General features: G+C 39.0%; 1 protein-coding gene across 1 annotated transcript in view; it reads left to right on the top strand.

Annotated features, from left to right (window-relative positions):
- The first annotated feature begins 1,145 nt into the window (after positions 1–1,145).
- LOC126930315 (putative uncharacterized protein CLLU1-AS1) overlaps positions 1,146–22,216 on the top strand; it is a 34,589-nt gene continuing 13,518 nt past the window's right edge. Inside the window, exon 1 of the mRNA XM_050747217.1 lies at positions 1,146–1,254. Within this exon, the coding sequence (XP_050603174.1) occupies positions 1,248–1,254 (7 nt within the window). The 5' untranslated portion in view covers positions 1,146–1,247. The remainder of the gene's footprint in view (positions 1,255–22,216) is intronic.

The following is a 22,216-nucleotide window of genomic DNA, read 5'->3' as shown; positions in this document are numbered from 1 at the left end:
TTGTGCCACTGAACTCTAGCTTGGGCAACAGGGTGAGACTTCATCTCAAAAATAAAATAAAATTAAAAAATAAAAATTAAAAAATAGATAAATAAATTTGTGTTGTTGAAGCTCCTCAGTCAGTGGTATTTCATCATGGCAGCCCAACTGGCTAATACAGAGGGAAGGAATAATAGATAAAGCCAAAGAAATAACAGGCTGTCCAGAGGAATGGGAGAAATTATGTTGTGAGGACATCGTAAGGACTTACATTTTTATTTTAGTGAAATGGGAACCCACTGGAGCATTTGGAGTGGATGAATAATATTATCTGACTTTTACCTTTGTGGATATTGGGAACTGATTCTTCAGTAGTTATACCAATATGGCAGTTAAAATTGTCAATTGTGTAGGAGAGAAGATGCAGAAAACAGTAAACAAGGGGAGGACATTGGAGAGATCTTTTTGCTTTCATTTTACAACGGAGAAAACTGAAGATTTAGAAAATCAAGCCCCTTGCCCAAGACACACAATAATTGCCTAGCAGTTCTGCAAATAGAAATCAGATGTCCAGCACTCTTTACTACTTTGTGCTTGGAGAAAGATGAATTTGGCTTCTCATGTAAAGAACATGAGCTTGATTTTGTTTTAGGGAGGCTGGGTTTACCCTTGTGAGAAGATATTAAGACTTGAGTGAGTTATGGTGGCTATGGAGAACACTGTGACAATCAGCTGCTCCCCCATATCTCCACGACTCAGGTCATGTAGCTTGAAAGACTGGCAGGAACAAGTGGAAATTATTCATGGGCAGCCGTCACAGACTTCCCAGCAACATCCTTCATGGTAGGTCATTTCACTGATGCCACAGTTTTCAGAAACGATAATAGCAATGTCTGGTCTCTAGACATTCTCCAACATGCTAGAACGGCCTTTTGGTTCTAGGTAAATGAAGAATTCATGTATATATGTGTATTTAGTATTTAAATATATGTATAATGTATATGCAACAAAGAAATATCAAACCTGAAGATAATAAAATATGCTTAACAGTATAAAAACACTCAATCTGTAGGATGTTGAAGTTACAACAGCATGGAGACCTGAGTTCAAATAATAACTCTGGCTCTTGGTTAACTACATGAATTTGGAAGTTACAGAAGTTCAGCAAGATTCAATTTCCTCATCTGAAATGTGGGATAATAATCATGATGAACTCATAAGGTTATGAACAGATTAGAAAAGACACTTAGTATAAAGCACTTAAGATAATGCCTGGTAAGTGTTCGATAAAGGTAGCTTTTATTTTTATTTTTAACTTTTGTTTAATATCCTCTTCTTTTTCTAGTTTTCTAAGGTGGAAGCTGAGATCATTGATTCAAGAAAATCTTCTTTTCTAATATAAATATTTAATGCTATAAATTCTCTAAGCACTGCTTTAGTTGCATTCCACAATTTTTGATATATTGTGGTTTTTTTTCATTCAGGTGAAAATCTTTTCTGATACCCTTTGTAATTTCTTCCTTGACCTATCGTTTGGTTTCCAAATATTTGGAGTTTTCTGCAGATATATTTGCGTTATTGAGTTCTAGTTTAATTCTCCTATGGTCAGAGAATATACTTTGTATTACATTAATTCTCTTAAATTGATTGAGACTTGTTTTATGACCCGGGATATTGTCTATCTTACTGAGTGACCTTGAACAGAATGTAGATTTTCCTCTTCTTGTACGGAATGTTCTATAAATGTTAATTAGGTCAAGTCGATTGACAGTGTTATTCAAGTCTTCTATATATTCACTGATTTTTCTGTCTCCTTTTGCTATCAATTGCTGAGATTGAGGTGACAATTTTCCAAATACAAGTATTGGAACTATAAGATGTCATATATTAATATAGTTACTCCAGCTTTCTTTTGGTTAGTGCTTGCATGGTATATCTTTTGCCATTCTTTTATTATTAATTTTTAAAATCCACTTGGTAAGTACTATATTTCAGGCAGTATATAGTTGGGTATTGCCTTTTAATCCAGTCCTGTCAATATCTGCCATTTAATTCAAGTGTCTAGACTTAATATGCAGTGTAGTTATTGATACTGTTGGTTTTAAATCTTCTATATTGGTTGTTTTCTATTTACCTGTCTTCTCTTTGTTGTTTATGCCTCTCTCCCTGTTATTATTTTTTATTAGTTATTTTTATTATTTTATTTTTACTATTGTCTTGTTAGACATAACTATTTTTAGTGATTCCTCTGAGGTTTACAGTACATATACATTTTAAATTTATCACAGTTCACCTTCACATAATATTATACCACTTCACTCATGGTGTATGGACCTTGCATTAGTATCCATCCATTTCCTCATTAATCTTTTGTGCTATGTTGCCATGCTTTTTACTTCTATGTATGACATAAAGTCCAGAATTTGTTCATTTTTGTTTTTAACTTTTAAGAGTTATTCATCTCTTGAAGAGGTTCTAAAAGAATAAAAAATCTGTTCTATATTTATTCACATATTATTCATTTCTCTCTTCATTCCTTTGTGTAGGCCCAAATTTCCACCTGTTATCATTTTTCATCTGCCTAGAGAATTTATTTTAATATTTGTTTAAGTGCACATTTGCTGATTATGAGTCATCTCCTCCTTTTGTTGTCTGAAAATCTGTCTTTGACGTGATTTTTGAAAGATATTTTCATTGTATAAATAATTCTTGATTAACTTTTTTTCATTTTTATGTTTTAAAGATATCTCTCTATTATTATTTGGCTTAAATAATTTCTGACAAAAAGGATGACTTCATTCTCACCTTTGTTCCTCACTATGCAACCTATCTTTTTTCTCTGGTTGCTCTTAAAAAATGTTTTTTTCACTGTTCTTCCCACTCTACTGCCAATTTTACTGTGATTTTTCTTAGTGTGCTTTATTGCTTAAAAGCCTTTCTTCTGCTTGAGGTTCATTGAACTTCTTGAGTCTTTGGGTCATACTTTTCATCAAATTTTGGAATTTTTAACCATCATTATTTCAGAATATTCCATTTTCCACTTCTCCTTCTGAACTTCAATTATGTGTAGGTTATAACAATTATATTTTCCCGTATCTCACTGATTTTCTGGTTTGTTTTTTTTTTTTGGTCTTTTTTTTTGTCTTTTTTTTTTTTTTTTTTTTTTTTTTTACTTTCAGTGTTTATTTGGGGTCATTTTCTTTGGCTTTATGTTCAAGTTCACCAATATTCTTTTACAGTGTCCAATTTTCTATAAATCCCTGTATATTTTTTGATCACTCAATTATAATTGTTTTCTCTAGAAGTTCCATTTGAGTATTTTTTATATCTTCAATTTTTCTCTTTATTATGCTCATCTTTTCCTCTACCTTATTGAACACATAGGGAATATTTATAAGAGTTTTAGATTTTTGTCTGTTAGTTCTAGCATCTCCATCATTTCTGATTCTTTTTCTATTTTTTGACTTGTTCCTTGATTTATGGATTTTGTTATATTCCTTTAAGTAGTGTTAGTTTTTCTGTTTGTTTTCTGTTTTTCTGAAACACAGTTATTTGGAAGCAATTGGGTCCTATCCTGTAAGCTTTGTTAGGATGGGCTCAGAACAGTCTTTAGCCTAATGCTAATTTATCCTCACTACTAATATAGGGCTCCTCTGAATATGCTACCCAATGTTTATTGGATTATGACATATTTCCTTTCTTTCTTTTGGGATCACAAACTAATCGCAGCCCTGTGTGAGGGTCCAAGGGTTTTCCCTCTTACTTTTTTCTGACATTTCTTTCCCTAGTCTCAGAGAGTTGCCTCTTGCTATTGTTTGAGTGTCTCCTCCAAAACTCATATTGGAACCTTAATTCCCAGTGCAGCAATGCTGGGAGGTGGAACTTTTTAAGATGTGGGATCTAATGGGAGACATTTGGGTCTTGAGGGTTCTGCCTTCATGGGAAGCTTGGTGCTACTCCCATGGTAGTCAGTGGGTTCTTACTCTCACAAGACTGTGAGAAGTGCCATCTTGCTCTCACAAGATTGAATTAACTCTCACAGGAATGGATATGTTCTTAGGAGAGTGGGGTGCCTCTTGTGTTTGATCTCTGTCTGCTTCCCCTTCTTATTCTTGCCATGTTCTGTTGCAGCACAGGCCCTCAACAGAAGACAAGTGGATTCTGGTGCCATGCTTTGTGGACTTCCCAATCTCCAGAATCATGATCCAAATAAACCTCTTTTCTTGATAAATTATCCAGTCTCAGCTATTCCGTTATAGAAACACAAAACAGACTAAGACACCTCTCAAGAATAGTCAGATCAGAACTCAATTAACTGAAAGGAACCCTTCTGCATATCTGTAGTGTACTGTCTCACTCTTTGTGCAGCTTTCTTCCTTTTGCTACTTACCCCTCAAATTCTAGCCTCCTTGCCTCTCTAAACTTTTCCCTCTATCTCCTCAACTCAAGCCCGGCAAGCTATATGGGGTCTCTCCTTCCTGTGCTACAGACTGGAAACTTTCTACAAGCTGCCAAATGGTAAAAACACAGGGCTTTCAGATGAACAGCTTATCGTGGTTTGGCCAGTACCTTTTCAGTGGTAGCAGTGAAAGTCTCATGTTCTGGGAACTCCCTAAGTCCCAGGCAAACTGGGAGAATGGGGATGGTTGGCCACTCAATCACTCAATGTCACGTCATTGCTTTCCCTTATTTTAGCATCACAGTGCTATACTACCTTTAGTCAAACACCTGAGACCTCCATTTTGGTCAGAAGTAAAAACCCTGATTTATTTTTCAATTGCAGAGGACAAATGTGGGAAGATAAATTGGTACCTATTATTGTGGTCTTAGATGATGGTGGACTAGACATAAATGGTGATATGTATGATAGCAAAAGGTAAAAGGAATTGAGATACATTTGAGAAATATGTTGAACAGGTCAAGGCCCTAAAACAACTTATACAATACTTTTTATGGATGTATCTCAATAATCCAAATGACTATAAATTCAACTACTATGTCATAATTTTGCCTATGTTTTTGTATTTTGACCACAGGAAATCATGTATGAGATCCCCAGACACCCAGGACCCACACCCACTAGACAGAGAATCCATTGAGAAATTTGAAAGAATTGAAGTAACAATTCACAGAGGGAGTAGAGCAAGGGATTGCTTTTCAGAGTAGATAGGCTAGAACATTTGGGTCCCTTCCTGCAGTAAAAATTCCTTTTGAGCCTTTGGCAACCAGCAGAGAAAGGGAACCTACTTAGAACCTACCACTTCTTTTGCCATCTGCTATCCTCACAGCTATTCAGGCATGATCAAAGGCCCTGCCAGTCCACATTATGCAGAAAGTTGGACATCATCAAGCTGTACCCATGGTATTCATTTGTATCCACCATGTTTTCCTTCACACCATTGTAAGGATTCAGTTGCCATAGTTAAGTTAACTGGATGTAGATCTTCTTGGGAATCGAGGAAAGCCACACATAGAAAACTCCCAGGTGAGGACATTCTCTGGGATACTGTAGCCCAGAAGGTAAAGGAATTCTGTCACTTAACACAGGTCTCTTACTTCGCCTGCAAGAAGGAGACAGGATGTTGGATTTGGCCTGTTTTGAAGGAAGGTAAGTGTGCATGTGTGTGTATGTACAAGTGTAAACACCTGTGTGGTCACGTGTAGTAGGCTGGTGAAGGGGAATAAAATTGCCAAAACCTGTTTAGTACTAACACACAAAGAAAACCTTTGTCAAAATGTCTCACAGGAAGCCCAAACCAATCCAAATGACTGATGTTAGATCTTTTCTGAGGGAACAGAAAGAGAAAAATGTGGGGATTTGATGTCCAATACAGGGAAAGGAGTCAGACCTAAGGAGACAAAAGAGGAGGATGACTTTATAACTTTATAGAGAGTTTTCCATACTCAGGTAAAATCGATCAACGATAGAAAGGAAAGGTGACCAAAGCATTTTTGTTATGCTTGGTTGTGAATGCACTTTTAAATTTTGTCTTATAAAAACATATCTCTTTTGCAATACCACTTCTTCCTCAGGTGATTTGTATTTTTGTGTTAACAAATAGTTTTGCAGTGCCAGGAATCTGAAAAGTGACATAGAACAGATCTCTCCAAAGAGAATTTCAAACTAAGATGAGGACTAAAATAAGCAATCCATTAGATCCTAAGATCTTTGAGGGAGAGGAGCCCATTTGATATATTTAATTAAACCTCAACACTCATCCCCCATGCCTGCACACGGTAGATGTTCAGCAAATATTTAATGAATGGAAGCCTAAATATTTGGGAATAATAACAGTCTTTGAACAAATGAGCTTGAAAATGCCACACCAGATATTCTTTCTTATAGAATTGTTCCCTTACAACACACATTAAAAGGTTCTGAGAAGGTCTACAATTAAAAAAAAAAATCCCTATTTATTTCTTTATTTGTTTTATTTTTTAAGATAGCGTCTTGCTTTGTCACCCATGCTGGAGTGCAGCAGAGCCTTCATAGTTCACAGCAACTGTAAATTCCTGGACTCCAGTGATCCTCACACCTCAGCCTCCCAAGTAACTGGGACTACAGGCACATGCCACCACTTTCAGCTATTTCTTTTTTAGAGACAGGGTCTTGCTATATTGTCTAGGCTGGTTTCCAACTCTGGGGCTCCAGAGTGATCTTCCTGCCTCATCCTCCCAAAGTTCTGGGTTTACAGGCATGAGCCACCATGGCTGGCCCCTATTTAATTTTTGAGTGAACAAGTTTGCCACCACTATCTTTGATCATGGAACTGTTTGTAAGGAATACCTATTAGCTTCCTGCAGAAATGCTGCTGTGACCCAGTGTATCTTTAAGGTACCAAAGCTGAATCCTAAAGATGAGAATTTTGAAAGACGATGGTGGTATCGTGTTGTGCCCTTGTTAAATTGAATCCACATCATGAAAACATTTTATGTGTTCAAATTAAATTGGTTTATTTTGTGTTATTGTATCAACTGGACTTGATAGGTTGCAATTAGAAAGCATTTTTAAAATTTTGCTTCTGCCCTTCCAAACCTGACATTTTGACTACTCACCCTCAGTCCCTAGGTTCCTCTAATTAATAAAATTCTGAGTAGTTCTCTATTGGCTTTTCTGATTACCAACAGGTAATAAATTTTTTTAAAAAGCTTTTTTCCAAGGTAGTAAAAAGTCTAGTCGAAAGTCTAATCCGTGTAAACGTAAGCTCTGTCTTTTCTCACAACTCTGTTATCAGATTGGAAATCCAGGAGTAGGAGAAGAGGCCGGGTTTGTTCCCCAATCTTCTCCTTTCTCTATCTCCTCTTCCTTTCCTGTCTGTGATTTCTGGCCTCTCCAAAGACAAAGTGTTCAAAACAATGAAGTACTTTCTATAGATGTATTTCAATAATCCAAATAATTATATAAATTCAACTACTATCTTATGATTTTGCCTATATTTTTGCATTCTGACCACAAGAAATCATATATGAGATTCCCAGACACCCAGGACTCACACCGACTGGACAGAGAATGCAGTGAGAAATTTGAAATAACTGAAATAACAATTCACAGAGGGAACAGGGCAAGAGACTGCTTCTCAAGGTATAGAGGCTGTGGGGAAGCAAGAGGAAGAGTATAGAGGAGTGTGGGGGAGCAGGGGGAGCCTCTCCAAGGTCATAAGATGGAATAAGAAGTTCTAACTTGACTGGTGCTCTTATAATCTGTCATTGTGATCCTCTGGGTGCAGGGAACATCCCAACTGATGTGTGTTTCATAGAGCATTGTGTTGAGTTTGGGGATGTTCCCTCTTTTTCTCTACATTGCAGGACATCTCTCTCAGTAACTGTTCCCCTGACTCCAGTTATGCCTTCTCAAGCTAGCCATCCATGACTTCTTTATTCTCTCGGCTTCAAATGGTGCATTCCCCCTAATGGAGTCGTGACACCCTGCCAGGCAATTTCTTTCAAGATGCCTCAGTCTGCCTTCTTTGAACAGGGTCCTTATTTGCTTCAAATTTTGGAAGTCCTGCTTAGCCTCCACATAGCTCTGTTTCAGACATTTTTTTTTAAAAAAAGAGCAGTTCTAGTTATAGTGTTTTCAGGTATGAGTCAGACCTCAATGATACCTATCTGTTAAAATTCAGAGGACACATATCAAGCTCTCCAAGTGGTCCCATCAAAGTGTCTCTCATTTTGTTTGCATTAAGGAAGAAACAGATGTATCTGGAAAGGTGAGGCATGAAGATGAAGATGCCTCCTAAATTGACAACGCCCTCCAGAAAGATCCCCAGGCCAAGTTCTTTAAAGTCCCTCTTGATAAGCTGGAGGTTGCCCATGTGATAACTTGGGTAGAACCTCTTAGTGTGTCCTTTTATAGGCAAGCTACCATCTGGTTTTAGAAGGTGAGTTTCCTTGGCACCAAGTGTATTGGGCCTCTTCTGATATACCTAGATAAGAGGGAATGCCGCATTTAACATTCTATTGTACATGATTTCATATACCCAATCCACACTAACATCTTTTATGAGAAACGTAGTAAATAGCAAGAGGAACCAAAGCTGAAATAAGAACTAGCCATGGATACAACCGCTGAGACTTAGTCGTGTTATTTATAGTGCATAAGACCTGTGAAATAAGGAAGAAAAAACTGAAAGTATTAGTTTTGTGCACCATTTACTAGCTTCATGGTGAGTTTTACAGCCATTAGAATGTGGACAAAGATTGAATTGCTCTTGTAATAGGCTTCTTTTGCTCTACTGTCCACTTTGCTTCATGGCCATCAGAAAAAAAGTTAATTTTCCCTGTAAATACTTTCCTGTGCTTAGGGCTTGCACTTGTCCTTTGGCTTTCATTGTGTTTGACCTCTACAACTATACCCTTGTTTTGCCAGTGGGTGTCTGTTGTTAGCTGATTCCTAATGAGTCCAAAGATATTAAGGCCATCAGCAATGATGCTAGAGAGTTTTTAACTGGGACTCTCAAAAGAGTCTAAAAAATGAAAAGAAAATGCCATTTATATTGAATGTCAATTCTCTGATCCATGTTCAGAGATTACCTGTGTATCTTACCAAGTTAAAACCCAACTTTCTGTAATGCTTAAACTTTCTCGCAATACCCTAACATAGTGGTTCTTAATCAGGGTCGCATGTTAGAATCACTTGAGAAGCGTTTATAAAATGCCAGTGCTCAGGCTGTAGTCCCAGGTAACACCCAGGTATTCCAAAGTGCAGCTGAAGTTGAGTCACTGCTAATCACTTTTGTCTGGAATCTAGCCTCTATTCATTCACAGAACATACAGTTAAAACCCTTAAGGAACCACACCCTAACTACATATAGAAGAGACATAGGGAGTACATTGCTTAGGTTATATGTTTGTTCTTGCCTGCTCAGTGCCCCTTTAAAAGTTTAAAAACGATGATTAGATTTCACCGTATAAAAAAAATCGGGGGTTCTAATACAAAAATCGAAATGTTCAGTTTCTCTTGAAAATTCGGCTGTTCTGTCAAGAGTAACTTCCTTCTGGTTACCAGAGAGAAGCATCTGGTATCACTAGCAGCAGACCACTTCACAGGTGGCCTGGGCTTTCCAGTTTCCCCACAGACCTTAACCTGCCTGAGTTCCCAGCCTGGTCCCTACAGGCAGAGTTCTGAGTATCTGCTATCATCCCAGTTTGAAAAAGTCTGTCAAGGCTTCCTCCTCTTTGCCTCTTCCATTTTCAAATGCCGGAGACTCCAACTTGTGCCAAAGAGCCTTCTTTGATCTGAATGACTCAAGCAATCTCTTAACTCCTGGATTGTTTAAAAGGTTATTATGTTTCTCTCTTCCATTCTCTACCAGCCCATTCTCCCCCTAGAGAGTTTGTTTTGTTCTTTTGCTTTAAAAACGAAAACAAAGTGTGACTACACATGTATTCTCCAAAGACCAGCTCCTCAAGGCTGAGAGCCAGATGCCTGATTTGTTTTCCATCTAGACCTGTACATGCAGAGAAAGTCGTCAATGCAAGGCCATTCTGCTTTTGACCTTCCTAGGGCTGAATGCACAGCTAGTCAACAGAGGAGCTGAAAATAGAACCCAGGACTTTCAAATCATTGTTCTGCTCACTGGGCTGTGCTTCCTCCCATAAGGACTTGGTTAAACAATGTCCTGTTTGGCAAAAGCAGAAATCATAATCTATGTATGAGAAACTGGATGGTGAAGAAACGCAGGCCCCACCCTCGGGAAAGATGGCACTGTAGTGTAAAAGGAGTGTGAATTTGTTTCTAGCACTGCAGCTTATAAGTTAGATGCACTAAAAAAAAAAAAAAATGTGTTAAGAATCATTGGCTCTGTAATGTGTGGCATTTTGAACAAGGAGTTCTTACTGAGTGCCAAGAATGAATTTGCCTGACAACCCACAAAAAGGAAATTTAGAACATTAGAAAGGTTATCATGAAAATGACAGAAGCTGTAATAAGATATTCAGGGATGTGGAATCTGGGGCCTGGTTTTTAGCATAGGGTAGCCAGTGTCACAGGAAGGAGCCAGAAGATGGGTAACTCCATCATTCTTCACTCGGAGTATGTGTGTGACCCATAGAGAGGGCAGAAAGCAGGGCTAAACAACTTCCCCAAGCTCTGAGGAAGAGTTCAGAACTCGTGCATCTGTGCTGTCATTTTGCAAAGGCTGTACTCTCTTTTAGGGATCGTCTCCCTGGGCTGATTTATAGTGATCTCCTTGAGGGCAGGAACCCTGTGGGCCTCATTGCTGTTGCCCCAATGCTTAGCACGTGGCCCAACCCCGAAGACAGTAGACCAGAGCCTATAGCCAGGCTTTCTGAGTTTGAGTCCCAACTCTACTGTTTCCCAGCTGCAAGGCTTTGAACAAGTGACTTTATGTCTCTGTGCCTCAATTTCCTCATCTGTAAACTAGAGATGGTAATAATAGTTCTTACCTCAAAGAGTCATCATAAAAATGAAATGAGTTACTACTTGTGATGCGCTTCGAATGGTACGTGGTACATAATAAGCATTCTTCAAGTTTAGTTATTATAGGCAATCAATGCATGATTTGTGAACGGATAAATGTTCTAGCTAACAATAATGACTAGCTATGATAGGCCAGGTGACTTGCTAAGCACTTTACATAAATTATCCCACTTAATTCTAAACACAGGCATGTGAGATCCCCTAATTCTATCAGTCCGTATTACAGAGGAGGCAACTGAGGCAGAAAAGAACTGGGTAACTTAAGCTTGCACAGCTGGCAAGTAACTTTGTTGTCTGACACCACATCTTTCACCATGACTCTGCCAATGAAATACCTATTTTCTAGGAAGAATGCTAAGGAAAAAGCTGCTTTATGATATTTGTATGAGGCTCAAGTATAATCATTGATTGACACTTTGAAAGCATTAAACATATACACACATGTGAGATGGTGGTGATGACTAATAAACCCATGAGAAATCCCATTTTAGTCTCGTTAGCCTGATTTAGAATATCCAAAGGTGTTAAAAATAATAATTAGCTTTAGGAACCAACAAACAAGTAAAACAAGTCACTTTGACACACCAAAATGCAATTTGATTTGCAAGAATCACCTACTCAAGATAACAGCCACTAAATAAATGAACAAAAGAGAGTGTTGAGAACTGAGGCACCATAGTCCTTTGCTTATTTCTTTGCTAAGAGGTACTCAGCTGTGACATATATTTTTTATTTATTCACATACTTTTATCCCTTTGAATAGTTCCCTCAGCCAGAAATATGAGTAGAAAGGATGAGATGCTTTTTTTCTTCTAAGATATTAGTTGGAATATTCTAGGATGTCATGGAAAGCAAACCAAACTTGAGGCTGAGAAATGAGGTTTCTGATTCCAGCTTTGCTACTAAGTAATTCCCTCGAGAATTTGAAGCAAATTTCTCAATCTACCTGGACCTCAGATTTCTCTGTCAAAAATAGAGCTTTGGATCCTATTGACTATCGAATTCCTAGTACCTCTAAAAATACTTCATTTTCCTCCCGGGGACTTTTTTTTTATTATACAGCATACCTTTCCCACTTTGACCCCCACACATAGATTTTAACGTTTTTGAAATCAGATTGTTTCACAATTCGAACATAAATTAAATTTAATAATTTTTTCTCTTTTTCCCCTTCTTCTCCTCCTCCCCTTTCTCTTCCTCCCCTTCTTTCTCCTCCTCCTTTTTTTATCCTGCAAAGTTGTCATTAAATTGATAATGTATATCAGAATTAAAGAAAAACACAAAACCCAAACATAAACAACACAACCACTACCACCACAAACAATAACTAACCTGTCCCAAAGACTTGGTTGATGTGTAAATAGATTTGCATACTGAAAATTGGAGAAAGAGCATTTTAAGTGTTATTACTTCTTAATTTCTTTGGAGTTTGGGCCCTCTTCCAAGGAATAAATTATAATTTATCTGTAGCAGCTATGATCCCTGGGTTTCCCTGGCCAAGGGTGACAGCACTGTATCAAAGACAAAACACTTACTTTTTGAAACTAAAATGTCTCAATGCATTTGGCTATGTCATCATCTGCATGTATGTATGACTAATCTATGTGACGCCAATCATTTCTCTGTAGTCAGCTGAGAATACTGAGGGGCCCCTCTTTACTCCAGGCACATCCAAGTGGGAGAACAGATGTTCTTTGTTTCAGGAAAGGATGGGGTGAAGGTTAGCTCATGGGTAGAGTTTCCTGTTTGTAATATTTGAAGCCAGGGAGGTGCCAACAGTTTTAAAGGTCTTATTAAAGGGATATAGTTCTGATGGGGCAAGCTGCAGTGAAAGTAAAATTTGCTCCCCAACTGATGTCTTGGTACTTCAGATGTACATAATACCATATTATTTCCTTGCTAACAATCCTTCAATGACTCTCCTTTTGCCTGCCAGAGACAGGCTAAATGCTTTAGCCTGTCCATTCTTCCTTTGAAATGGTTTGTTCCTCTGCCCTTGAAATGGTTTTCCCACATCTTCATTTGGGCAACTCATTTGTTAAGACCTCACTCAGGTCTCACGCCGAGTGCGGTGGCTCACTCCTGTAATCCCAATACTTTGGGAGGCCAAGGTGGGTAGACTACTTGAGGTCCGGAGTTTGAGACCAGCCTGGCCAACATGGTGAAACCCCATCTCTACTAAAAATACAAAAAATTAGCCAAGCACGGTGGCGGGTGCATGTAATCCCAGTTACTGGGGCAGCTGAGGCAGGAGAATTGCTTGAACCCAGGAGGCGGAGGTTGCAGTGAGCCAAGATTGTGCCACTGCACTTCAGCCTGGGTGACAGAGGGAGAATCTGTCTCAAAAAAAAAAAAAAAAAAAAAGACTTAGCTCAGGTGTCATCTTCCGTTTGCAGCCTTTAACATCTTGTCAGTCAGAGTAGGGACCTCTTAATTGTGGTCCCAAGGCAGCCCATACTTCCCTCTATCCAAAGGATTCTCAAACCTCCCTGCAGAATGGAATCACCTGGAAAGCTATCAAAACACAGCAATGCCCAGGTGCTACTCACAAGGATTTTGGTTTCATTGGTCTGGGTTGGAGTAAAGCATCACTATATAATATACCCAGGTAGTTCTGTTATTCAGCCAATGCTGAGAACCACTGCTTTATTGTAAATCTTGCAACATATTGTATTATAAGTTTTGTGTTTATCCTCCCCAAGATTAAGTTTATTGAGGACTGAAATTATTTTGTATTGATATGCGTATCATCTGAGATTTTTTAAAAAAATTCCAAGCACTAAGAAGTGTTTAATAAGTAGTTTATAAATAATAAATGTATTACTGAATGAATGAATAATACGTACACATTCCAACCACCCACCCATCTATGTTTAGAAGCTCGCTTACGTTCATGCAGCTGTTCAGGGTTAGAAATTGTGGAAAATAAAAGAATCAATGTGGATCCCAGGTGTCTGGAGATAAAGGATGTAGACTAAGAGGAGTTTCTGAGGAAACAAATAAAATATGGCCTGTAAGAAAACTTGCAAAAGTTTGAACTAATTAAGAACGGGTGCTGAAAAAACAGGACTATGAAATCTGACCTCAGCAAGAACTTTGGTAGAAAGATTAACACAAGAAGAGATTCTGGAGCTTGAGATGGGGAGAAGGGAACAAGCAGCCCTAATGCAGATCAGCTTCTACCTACATAAGATAGAAACACAAGGACAAGTCTCAGCTTTCCCTTCACGGCCAGAGTCCAGAGCCTGAAAGTCAAGGTGTCCTAGTAGTCGGGTGAGGGGCAGGGGGATGGGAATCAGCAGAATGGGAGTCAAGCTTGATATTCAGGCTTGAGTATCATGAGACACAGCAGTGCTCCATCTGCTCTGTGAATCTGTATCTTGGGGGTCATAGCATGTGCTAAGTGCTTTATATATGTTATCCCATTTAATATGCAGAATTAGGTTTATGAAATAGGCTTTATTATTTCCAGCTTCACAGATGAGGACACTGAGATTCTGCGGAGTTGAGTAAGCCTCCTAACTCACTTAATCATAATTGATAAATGTCACCTTCTAAATGGCCAGTAGGGATTACTGGCCTGACAACCCTGTATGGAGGAGAGGTATGGGAGAAGATGGAGAGACAGGTTGGAGCTCCAATATCTCTATCAAGAAGAGCGCTTTCCCTGCCAAGTCCTGCCAGTGGACTAGGAGACAGCAGATGAAGGAACCTTTGTGGATAGTTGCCTTTAATTTTAGAAAGCTTCTACTTGTTTGGGCCAGGAACCACTATGTGACCTTGAACAGTGAAAACACGATACTCTCCACTTCTGGACTCCCAGTGGATGTGTTTGTGGAAGCTCGTGCCCTTTCTCAGAGAAGGAGACATGAACAAGAACACTTGGAATTCAGTCACTCTATAAGATAGAAGAATGTGTATAAATATTGGATTGCTGCTTTTTAAAAGAATGAGTTCTTTTTATTACTTTCATAACATGAAAATTTCTTATATTTCATCTAATGTGTCATTAAAATTTAAGTATTTGATCTACCATGTTAAGGGGAATTCCCTCTTACTCGACCTCCCTCTTGACTATTCATAGTCTATCTTCAGGAAATCTTGTCTTCTCTCTTGTCTTAATAGACATTTATGTTCCAAAACAAAGTCTGATCTTAATTATTAGTCTAGCCAATCAGTTTTGTCTGTCTACATTAAGGAGTGATGAAGATGCATGCAGATTTTAGTCTGCTAAAAGATACCTTCTCTTTTCAATAACGTGTGATGACTAATTTGCCTGGAATAGTTCATGCAGTCACAGCCTTGATGCTAAGCATGTTGGAGCTACTGTTCTTTCCCCGAACTCTGTACACAATTTCTGTCTGTGGAAACTATAATCACTCTTGCTGATGAAGATGCCAGGAATAGGTTGGCATTGGAAATTTCTTTGGCTTATTGGGAAATAACCTGGGCTTTGAACTCAGCTGAAACTGGGTTCAAATCCTAACTCTGCCATTTACAAACACTCCTAAGGCCAAGGAAATGTCAACAAATGTCAATTTCATTTTTTGTTCTTTTCTGTTGAGGAATAGTATATACTTCTTTGATCATCTCTATGATCCAATCATATGTACATTCAATCCAACACACCTACACAAAAAGCACATAGTTATGGATTTTACTGTCCTCTGCCTTTAGTTTTTTGACAAGAAGCCAAGATTTCAAAATAGCTCATGAGGAGTTTGTATTTTATGGCAATTTATTATTTGACCTTTCTCTAGAATGTGAATGTTATATTACCCCTCGTTCCTTGACATGTGAAAAAATACATCCCTTCCCTCTCAGCCTGTGTCTTCTGAAAACAAGTTCCAATGATCATTTTCTAAATAATAGAAATGAAGGTAGCTACTATAGGCATTTATAACTGACTTTATTTCAAGAATTTGGGTGGGCAACTCTTTACTCACTCTCAAGAGAGGCAATGTGTGAGTCATGAGAAGATCTCCCTAGAGGTAGTCAAAACAATTGGCAGTACCTGATCTTGGCATCTTCATCCGCCCTCTGGTCCTGGTTTTCCACTATGTGAAAGGAAAATTGTACCACAGAACATCTAAGGTCCATGTCTCCTCTTAAATATCTGTGTCTAGTTACTGCTTATTTATAAGAAAATAAGTTGACTTGCCCCAAGATAAAAAGATATTAAATGGCAAATATTTCACAAGAGAACTGGTCTTTCTCTGCTCTTTCTCTTTTATGTCTGGGTTATAAAATTATTATAATGATACTCTTCATCACCCACCTAATCCCATAAAACATCTCTGACTATGTAAACGCACATGGTCTGTTTCCCTTTAGCAATTACTCACTTTACCCATGGGAATCAGGTTTTTGCTAAAGCCCAGTAAGGGAAGGTGCCAGCTTTCTGTTAGGAGACTTAATTTTTCTCTCTGGGCAAAAGGTTTCCCGTAGCTGACACCAACTCAGCATTACTCTATTGTCTTCTACTAAGGGAGAATTACCACTAGTATTTGGTACCAAACACTGGTAATGTGCCATAACAATGAGGGAGAAGGAAAGGAACACCTATTAATAGGTATCTCAGTTCAAACTGCAACACTGAAATACCATAGACTGGGTGGCTTGAACAACCAACATTTATTTCTCATGGTCCTGGAGGTTGGAAGTCTGAGATCAGAGTGCCAGCATGGTCAGGTTCTCGGGAGGGCTCTGGCTATGTCCTCACATGGCCTTTCTTTCATGGCCGCATGGTGATGGGAATGAAGGGAGAGGGAGAGGGAGAAAGAGAAAGACAGACAGAGAGATTTCATGTTGTCTTCCTTTTTGTTGTTGTTGTTTCTGATTTTTGTTAAATAAGGGCATTGATCTCATCATGGGGGCTCCACCTTCATGAGTTCATCTAAACCTAGTTCCCTCCCAAATGCCCCACCTCGAAATACCTTTACAATGTGTATTAGGGCTTCATCATATGAATTTGCAGTGGGCGGGAGACACACACATTCAGTTCATAGCAGTGGGAATAAATGAAACATAATAGATTCTCTTTATTGTGCCTTTCTATATGGCTTTGTGCTAAACTAATGCATATTACATAGTTATCTAATTTATCCTCTTTTATGCCCATCATTATTCTTCAGAGCAATTCTTATGCCTCCTTCAAAGCTGAGAAAATAGAGGCTCAGAGATATTAATGAATTACCCAAGGTCGCCTAGGTCTCTGACTGTAAAGCCTGTATTAATTTCATTTTGTTATCATGGGCCTTGCCAGTAAATGTGTCTGTAGTGGGTAAAAAAAATTATTCTAGAATGTAGAGAGCCCCTGAAATGACCTTCATTACTGAAGAAAACCTGCCTGAATGGTGTATTCCACATTTGTAAACTTCAGGGAAAGACCCCTCCAATGAACTTGGAAGTAAGTGCTAAAATATTTGACACCCCAACGGCATCCTTTTCCCCAGTAGAATCATAGAAGTCAGATGTGATTTGACATGTAATATTAATGGATATCATTGATTGAACTCGTTACGCTCTTGGCTGACTGCTGCATACTTCATAAGTATTATCTCATTTACCTAATGCCCCATGAGATGGTTACCACTTTCTTATTTAGTTGCAGGCACTGAGGCTTATAAAGAGTTGTAACTTAGCCAAGTCACGTGGCTTAGGAAAATAGGAATCCGGGTATATCTGAGTCTAAAGCAAATTACTCAACAGCGCATCTTCACTGCAGGGCAAAATAGAATGCAGGGAGTCCTATTCTCTCTTCTTGTTGGGGTTTCACTTCCAAAACTCTTAAAGAACTTGTGAGAATCACTCTTAATGAGTACAGAATGTCCACAAGAAGTGGCAATCACAGTTACAGTTACAGGAAAGGTCGACACTGTCAGTTCTGACTACATTTACATTAATTAAAAACAGAAATTAAAAGGGAAGAAGGCAAAGGGGAAAGTCCCACTTCCAAATGAGGTCATTTAAACAATAAACTATTCTCAGTAATTATTTAAAGGCAGCAGAACTGATTAGATATCAGAAATAGAACTAGGCCTTTTGGAGAAGAGGCGTTCTCTAGAAGCCACTTCCCTTGCAGAATTTCCCTGAAATATCACTTATTGTTTAGTTTAATATTTTCAAAAATAAGGAGTAACAAGATCTGCTAATGTAGACTTGTTAGAACATAAGGGATTACCAACAATGGAATGTTTTCAGTTGACTGCAGCATAAAGAAGCCAAATCTAACAGGTCATCATGAAGGAAAAGCATGTAAATACTGCCCTTAGATTTCATAGTGACAATATTTAAGGGGTCCTGGCCTAATTCAAGTTGGTTTGGCACTAAATGCTAGACTTTCTTATCATAGCTTTCATTCCTTAGCTGAGAAATTATTATGAAAGCAGATAGTTTCTTGGGAACTGAGTGAATTTCAAATATATGGTGACTTGATATCAGTGGATTAGGACTGTTGCAGCTGTGTGGGATGAAGGGTAGCCAACACACTACCTGGAGTCCTGTAGAACGCACTTATTATGAACCAAATGTTTGTGTCCCTCTGAAGTTTATATGTGGAAACCCTTACCTTCAGTGTGATGGTATTTGGAGTTGGAGCCTTTAAGAAGTATCTGGGTTTAGATGAGGTCATGGGCATGAGGCCTCCATAATGGGATTATTGTCCTTTAAGAAGAGAAAGAGAGACTAGAGAGTTTGCTCTCTCTTCCATGTGAGGACACAGCAAGAAGGTGATCATCTGCATTCCAGAAAGAGAGCCCTCGTCAGAATCCAGCCATGCTGGCTTCTTGATCTTGGACTTCCCATCTTCCAGAACTGTGAGAAGTAAATGTCCATTGTTTAAGCTACTCAGTCCATGGTTTTTTATTGTAGCAGCCCAGCTGACTAAGACAAACTGGTCCTAAAGTTTCTACCAGTCCATTTCTGATGGTCACCAGTACTCACATGACTTTCATAAAATGACAGAAATAAGAGCTCCTGTGCTTGTACTAATTTAGAAATTTTACCATCTCTAACTTCTAACTTAGTCCTAATGTATACAGATAGTCACTGACTTCTGATGGTTTGACTTTATGATGGGTTTATTGGAGTATTAAATGCATTTTTGAGCTAGGTGCAGTAGCTGATGCCTGTAATACCAGCACTTTGGCAGAGCAAAGCAGGAGGATTGCTTTTAGCCCAGGAGTTCAAGACCAGCCTAGGCAATGTAGTGAGACGCTGTCTCTACTAAAAGAAAGATGGAAGGAAGGAAGGAAGGAAGGAAGGAAGGAAGGAAGGAAGGAAGGAAGGAAGGAAGGAAGGAAAGAGAGAAAGATTAAAAAATAAAAAATACAATAAAATGAATTTTTGACATAATATCTTCAACTTATGATGAGCTTTTCAGAATGAACTCCATCATAAGTCGAGGAACATCTGCATAGGCATTTCAAAAGGTAATGAGAAAACAAATTCATTCACTTTCCAAGTTGGTATTGAGCACCTACCAATATGCCAGGCATTCAGAGCAAGTGGCATAGATGGTGGAATAGGACAAAGCCACTGAAACACAACAGCCGTGCAATAGGGTCCACACTGCATACCAAAAAGAGGCAGAGCCCAAATATGCAAATATATGAAACGACCACTGACAGCAGAAGGCTTAACAACAAAATGACAACACTAACAACATGCCATTAACTGTTCCAGACACTGGGTTCATCACAGTCTAGTGGAGAAGGCCATGGGAAGGGCTGAGAGAGAGCCAAGGGCACTGAGGGAGGCCTTTTTAGTAAAGATGTCATACAGACTGCCACAGAAGGGGGCATCCCTTGGATGCAGAGGCAGTGGCATGGGCAAGAGCAGAGTGGTGAAAATGGGTGTGCCTGGGTATCAGTGAATGGTCTAATTTGGTGTGTGGCTGTTTCCAATATAAGTGGGTCTGCTCAGTGAAAGAAAGCTGGCCTAAATCTGAAACAAAAATCAAATAATCGACAGAGTGAGAGTCCATCTCAAAAAAAAAAAAAAAAAAATTCAAATAATCATAGAGGAATAGAACAAAGAGAAAAGATGATCCAATCCTCTCATTTGTGTACTATCACTCTTTCTTGTAGCTCATTCTATAACCTCAGGGAAGACCATTACTGGAAATGTTATTAGGGTCACTAGGATAAACTTTGGGCCAGATAGTTTAGGCCAATCCTAATTTCATACATTCTATTCAATTATCCCCAGTATTCCCATTAATACACTCACATATGTAGCCTGAGATGCCCTTAGAAACTTCCCTGTAGAGAAACATCTTTACCACTGGCCTTCCTTTGGGCCATTAGTTAAGATGGCCAGAAGGGGGTAAATACAAATCCATATTCATGTTATTAAAGAGAAGAGCACAGCTCCAGAGGGGCAAAACCCATGAATAGAAATGCTCCAGCCCAGGCAACATAGTGAGACTGTCTCTAGTAAAAATTAAAAAATTAGTCGGGCATGGTGGCATATGCCTATAGTCCCAGCTACTTGGGACCAAGGTGGGAGGATTGCTTAAACACAGGAGGTTGAGGCTGCAGTGAGCTATGATCTTGCCACTGCACTCCAGCCTGGGCAACCAAGCAAGACCCTGTCTCTAAAGAAGAAGAGGAAGGAGAAAGAAGAGGAAGAAAAGGAAGAAGAAGGAGGAGGAGGAGGAGGAGGAAGGGAGGGGGAAAAGGGGGAGGAGGAAGGGAGAGAGGGAGAAAAAGAAGAAAGGAATGCTTTGTTTGGTGTGGTAGAGGTGGAGAAGCATCGTCCAGCTCCCTCTTGAAGGACTTGCCACCAGCTGTGGGTAGTGAGATGAGCAAATCACTTTTCACTGTCAGGCCCTTCTGATTAATCTTATCTGCAGATAGCCATCTTGTCCAGTCAAACCCTTCCCAGGACAGCTTGCATCTGACAACTGAACCAGGCAGAAGCAGAAACACCCAGCAATGTTGACCTGACCCAGGTCAGCTCTAACAGGTGACACTCATTCCTGAGCTCTGTGCAGGGTGGGCTGAGGTTTTCATTGTGTCACAGTGTGGCTTCTCACTGAGCCCAATGTGACATTTTCCTCCCTTCCTTTCACAAGGGTCAATTCTTATTAAACATCTTGTACCTCGAACTCTGTCTGTATGTTTGCTTCAGGAAATCTAAACCTGTGATGGTTAGAAATGGGAGTGGGTCAGAAAAATTTCAGGCGAGGAGCTTCTACCAGGAGAAGACTGAAGAATCCCATACCCCTAGGAGGCCATGTGGATGTCTGGAGATGGAGAGGTATCAACAGGGAAGGGGGACCCAATGAGGGTCAGAGGTCTCTGATGTGTATTAGACAAGAAGGAATTTATTCCTTTCTTCATTCAATGATCACTTGTAGGGAAGGCACTGAACTATGGAGATACAAAGACATATTCCTGTTCTCGAGGAGTTACAGACCAGACCCTGACACTCAGAGAAATGCAAACTTCCTTAGAAGTGGAATGTTTCAGGCAATATTGCTTTTTGGAGATTAACCTAGATCTAAAGATGGTTTAGATACTTCAAAAATCTAGACCTGTCACAAAAAGAAACAGGAAATTCACCCATATAATCCCACCATGGTAGCACTCTGGGAAGACCCAGAAGAGACAACAGTTCAAAGACACTTTGTTTTCTATTTACTTCTTAATCCAAGAGCCACACAGCATTGTTTATAAGAATAAATTCTAATAGAAGTCACTATCTTCCAGCCCCTATACACACAATAATAAAATAATTAATAATAATAGTAATAAAAATGAGGCCCAGAAACACCAATTAAAGTGGCCCAAGATTAGTGTGGCAAAATTCAGGTGTCTTGACTCTGTATTGTCTCCCTAATCTTAATTGTGACCTTGGCCTCTCTGGTAAAAAAGGTATGAGATTCTCCCAGAAGGGGGTGAATAAATGTAAAATTATAATAACTGAATCCCTGGCAATCTCCTATCAAAGGCAAAAATAAAGAAGATATAAAGAAATATTCTCTGTAACTTTCTAAAATGCAACACGAATTTAGAGCAAGCTCCCTGTCTGCATTTGCAAGACGTGGCATGAAGATATTGATCCCTGTGCAGCGGGACATTTTCTGCCTTCTTCCAATGGAGCACTTTCCACAAGCCTAATATTCATAGGACATCAGGTTGCACCCTGGAGTTTCCCTAAAGCTGAATAGAGTAACATCTTCAACTTTCCCTATCCTAAATGACATATTCTACTTCCCTAAAAAGATAGATCTATTTATGTTTAAAGAACTTTATATCTTCACTTTCCCTGGATCCTCTCCAATATTCT

This window comes from Macaca thibetana, chromosome 11, assembly GCF_024542745.1.
Source record: "Macaca thibetana thibetana isolate TM-01 chromosome 11, ASM2454274v1, whole genome shotgun sequence".
NCBI lineage: Eukaryota > Metazoa > Chordata > Mammalia > Primates > Cercopithecidae > Macaca > Macaca thibetana.
This window is presented reverse-complemented; position numbering and strand designations above follow the sequence as displayed.